At 38.5% G+C, this 4,645-nt stretch overlaps 1 protein-coding gene across 1 annotated transcript in view; it reads right to left on the bottom strand.

The window, feature by feature from the left end:
• cd36 (CD36 molecule) overlaps positions 1-4,645 on the bottom strand; it is an 11,734-nt gene that overhangs the window by 2,307 nt on the left and 4,782 nt on the right. Inside the window, exons 5-11 of the mRNA XM_015394562.1 lie at positions 3,528-3,619; positions 3,095-3,144; positions 2,933-3,002; positions 2,617-2,804; positions 2,408-2,526; positions 2,232-2,305; positions 280-334 (exon numbers count right to left, since the gene is read on the bottom strand). Coding sequence (XP_015250048.1) covers positions 280-334; positions 2,232-2,305; positions 2,408-2,526; positions 2,617-2,804; positions 2,933-3,002; positions 3,095-3,144; positions 3,528-3,619 — 648 coding nt within the window. The remainder of the gene's footprint in view (positions 1-279; positions 335-2,231; positions 2,306-2,407; positions 2,527-2,616; positions 2,805-2,932; positions 3,003-3,094; positions 3,145-3,527; positions 3,620-4,645) is intronic.

The raw sequence follows: 4,645 nt of genomic DNA, 5'->3' as shown, positions 1-4,645 counted from the left end.
AAACCAGACATTTGCAGCTAGAATAGTCATTTACCACATTAGCAATGAATGGAGTGAATTCCTTTAAAGTTCAGACTAGTTTAAAGTTATCTTCATTGAAAAGTACAGCGCTTTTTCTTCAACAATAAGGACATTTCAATGTGACCCCAAACTTTTGAACAGTAGCGTACTATCCTATCAAAATCTTTTGACGTTTTTAGGTTGTATTTTGAGAAAATATGAAAAAGTTGAAGAGTTTGAGATTTATGCCATGCATATATGTTTCCTTTTTTCTCTTACCTCATTCAGCCAAACCAGAGGCAATATGGTAAAGTCCTTTACGTTCTTGAGTACCCTGCAAGGAAAAAGTTCATCAGTTCATATCCTGTGTAAAATATTGTGTAAAAAATCTACATTTTTAAGTGCATGGGTATTGATTAAGGTATGAATTCTTAATTCAGGTCTTTATTAGACTGAAACCTGCTGCAGTTACTCTTATATTCTAAAGTGTAAGACCTCTGAGCCTGCTTAAAGCAACGGTGTGTAACGGGAACATTGGTCCCTGCTTGACCACCTCTATGAAAATTGTCTTGTTGTGCCACTCTGCTGTTGACAAGTTAGTCCTTTCAAGTCTGATGCATGGTTTTAAACCAGAAAAAGATCATACTGATTCCCCCTAGGTCTAAGCCCAGTCTTTGTATCAAGGTTAGATTTTCATTTACTATGTTTTACACAAGTGATCATCGGATGATTAGCCAATATACTGGCATTGCTAAGGTCCAATTTGGCAACCCAAATTGCTAACATTTTCCTTTACAGTGATATGGTATCTGAAATGAGCTTCCTCTCTTGAACGCCAAGTAATACCTTTAGAGATAAGGAGAGGAATAGAGGAGCCGGTATAAAATGAGCTGTGCTCATGGAGACTTCTGCTAAGAACAGCTCTTTACCTTAGAGCCCCTGTTTGGAGTTTTTAAGAAGAAGAAATGTTTAATGAAAATGAAAAATATTCCATCTATGCCATGAAGAACTTTGGGATGTCCCTGAAATATTTAATGAGTGTTCTTTAAGAGAGTGTTGTCTGGGTTCTACATAAGTGGAAGACGACTAAAAGAAGGATAGATTGATTATAAAGCAATACTTCATAGCTAAAGACTCTAAGTCTCACATTTCACAGCCATTTAAAATTTTTGGACATTATTTATTTGTATTGTATATACACTGTTAAAAAAAGGGATCACTCAAATAATTGGATCTGAATGATTTAAATATTCTCATTAAACAATTCTTTCTGAACAACATTGACTTTAGTGAGAACAAAATCAAAAATCATCAATGGAAATCATATTTATTGACCAATGGAGGCCTGGATTTGGAGCCACATGTGAAATCGAAGTGGAAAACACTACAGGCTGATCCAACCTCGATGTAATGTCCTGTAATGGGTCAAATTGTGCCTGCTTGACCTCCCTAAAACACCTGAACTAAAGCATTTGGCAACTTTTAGACAGTCTTATGCAGCCTGACATTGGTGGATGGATTGAGAAATCGGGCCCTCATACCATCCTCATGGAGTCAGTTTATTCCCTTTAAGCAGACACATGCACATTTTTTGCCTTCTATAAGTATTTTTGCAGGGCTGTGGCAGTGCTCCTCCTCTTCCTCCTTGCACAAACATGGAGGTAGCGGTCTTGCTGCTGGGCTGTTGCCCTGCTACGGCCTTGTCTATTCCATTTACACAGCAGCATGTGAAATTGATTGCCAATCTTTCTTGCTCACTGGGTGGACAGTTTGATTTCAAAAAGGTTTGATGTAAATTGAAGTTATATTGTGTGTTGTTTACATGTTCCCTTTGTTTTTTAGAGTAGTGTATAAAAGCTTTTTCCAGTTCGTCACTCTCTGAACGATAATAAACATTATAAATTTAATGACTTATTCATGTTACGTAAGAGATGGGGGGAGGGGGTAACATTACATTTATGTTCAGCAAAATCCAAAGAAAATGACTGGAAATGGTGAAACTATTGGAATGGTGGGACCTGAAATGATACCTGCAGTAAGATACTTTTGATGCAAATACGGCATCACACAACATTCTTTTTTATGGTGATGACCTTGCGTGAAAGCTGATAAGGTTGGCACACAAACTTATTTGATATCTTTATTTGGACTTTGCAGCTTCGCAACAAATTTAGGGATTACACTTCCCTTACACGACTAAACTAAAAAAGAAAAATGATAGCACAACTCACGTAATGACGTCTGATGGTCCGTACATCATGTTCACTTGAATTCTCTTGGCAAAATTTAGAGTAAACCCAGTGGTCTAGTTGGAAAAAAGAAAAAAAAAATGTACAAATCAGTCTTAAATGCAACCACTGAAATTCAAATGCAAGATCAATAAATTCAATCAGTGACATTAACTTACAGGTTCAACATCCAAGAAGGTTTTATGGTGCTCTTCATTGGGGTTCAAGCCCAACACATCCTTCACTAGTGATTCACTGCCATGCAGGAAGTGGGGCAGAGAGATATAAATAGGTTGCCCTGTTCAGAAATATAAAGTTAAGTCATAAATGGAAGAATGAAACGAAATGAGATGGCCTACCTTTTTTAGCATTTTTTAATGTAAATAACCTTGTTGACAGGTGCTGACGTCTAGCACACCGGCAAGGGTGCAGTTTTTGGTGACCTTCATGTTTGAGCAGAAACATTTGTTGTCTGGATTATCCACGGGGGAGGCCAAAGTAGATGGGAGAAGAGAGTATCTGTACACATCGATTCCTTTCAGATTTACAGTCTGCTCATAGCTGGCCGACACAGATCTGGAATCAGGAAAAACACAGGGACAGTTACAGTTTCCTTTTAAAGAAGGTCTGGCCATTAGATTAGTGTGAGAGAAAAAGGTCCAAGGTTTAGCCTGAATGTTAATTTCCAGGAAAATTTTCATCACCTGCAGATGTCTGATGAGAAGAAAAAGAGGGGCTCCTCTTTGTCCACAAAGGGAGCGAAGGAAGAAGCATCTAAAGAATAACAGAAGAAAATTTGGCTTACAGATTCAAGAGAGTATGTAGTTGTTCTTTTTCTTTTTTAACATAAGACTTGGGTACCATACCTGTCCCATTAATCATGTCACAATATGTGTCATTCCAAAAACCCAAGCTCCTATGGCACAAAGCAAATATATGAAGCATACATTTGAATTTTCAATATTTTATCTTTATATATATTTTCATCTTATTTTTGGGAAAAAGTGGACAATGTCTGCTGAAACATATGTGTGACATAAAGTGGGTGTAGTATAAGCACTGGAAATTTCTATGAGGTTTTGTGTGTATATTAGGCATCTGTTGATGGTATCACATTAGAATTTATGCAAAGTGTGTTTGTTTTATAGTTTTTACTTCACGCGTTTCTTAAATTCTGCATGCAAAATAACCAACACTGAATAGATGTGACACATAAAGGATCAAACAGGTTATCAGATCATGATTGTTTAAATGATGAGATTGTATATTTTTATATATAAGTTACAGGAATAGACTGACCTGCTTTGTCTCCACATGTCGATCTGACCGACCTTAGTGATGTCATCTTTGCCAGTAAAGACATTGTAGTAGCCATCGTATGTTTTGTTGTACTAAGAAGAAAAAGCGATTAGATTTTTTTGTTGGAACTGAATAATACGGCCTGTAATTCCTAAGAACTGGAAAATTCCTTGCTTTATTTTTTATTTCAGGAACTTGCATTTACTTCTCAGCAATTTATTGTAACGTGTTGGATTCTTTACTGAAACTGTCTCAAGACTTGCAGCTCTTTCTAAAACTCAATGGCGTAAATATCGGTAATAGAGACTACAGATGCTTAGGGGCCCTAAGCACATCGTATTGCAGACGTAATAGTGTGAAAAATTCCTCTTAAAACCACCAGATTTTAAGATTACTGACCGGTCCTTATTTATACCCCACGACATGCCAGATTTCAACATGATGGTGAGCCATTTACACCAATCGCAAAGCAGACAGTGGTACTTTTAATCAGTGATGGGCATAACGGTGTTGAAAGTAATGGCGTTACTAACGCCGCTACCTTTTTTTAGTAACGAGAAATCAAAATGATTACTCTTACTGTAACTATAACGCAGTTACAATTGCCGACATCCCGTTACTGTGTGTTACTCAGGTCGCACAATTAACCTTTTTTCATGATAGGACTCGTGCGCGCGTCATGAGAGAGGGGAGGATGAGATTGGCTGATGTATAGTGAGATTGCGTCTGTCAGTTGGGTAGGTGGGTGTTTCTGCTGGTGGGTGTTAACGTACAGCACACACAGAGAGATGGAGAGTGAGGAGGACTCCAGCGGCAAAACAGCGCTTTCCAGATGGAAATTCTGGTGTTACGTCGAGCTGCGTTTCCCCATCAGATACGGTTTCCCCTGCATTTCCACACAGCGCGGCAGCACGATTCACCGCGCAAGCGACAGGAAACGTGGATGCTCGCTAAAGGTGCATAACAGTCGCCCTGTGCTCACGCCACAGGGGAACTACGGAGAGCTTGAACGATAATTAGCCTATATGGAGAAATATGGATGGATGGATGGATGGATGGATGGATGGATGGATGGATGGATGGATTGATGGTTGGATGGATGATGGATGGATGGATGG

This window comes from Cyprinodon variegatus, unplaced genomic scaffold, assembly GCF_000732505.1.
Source record: "Cyprinodon variegatus isolate N-32 unplaced genomic scaffold, C_variegatus-1.0 Scaffold695, whole genome shotgun sequence".
Lineage (NCBI taxonomy): Eukaryota > Metazoa > Chordata > Actinopteri > Cyprinodontiformes > Cyprinodontidae > Cyprinodon > Cyprinodon variegatus.
This window is presented reverse-complemented; position numbering and strand designations above follow the sequence as displayed.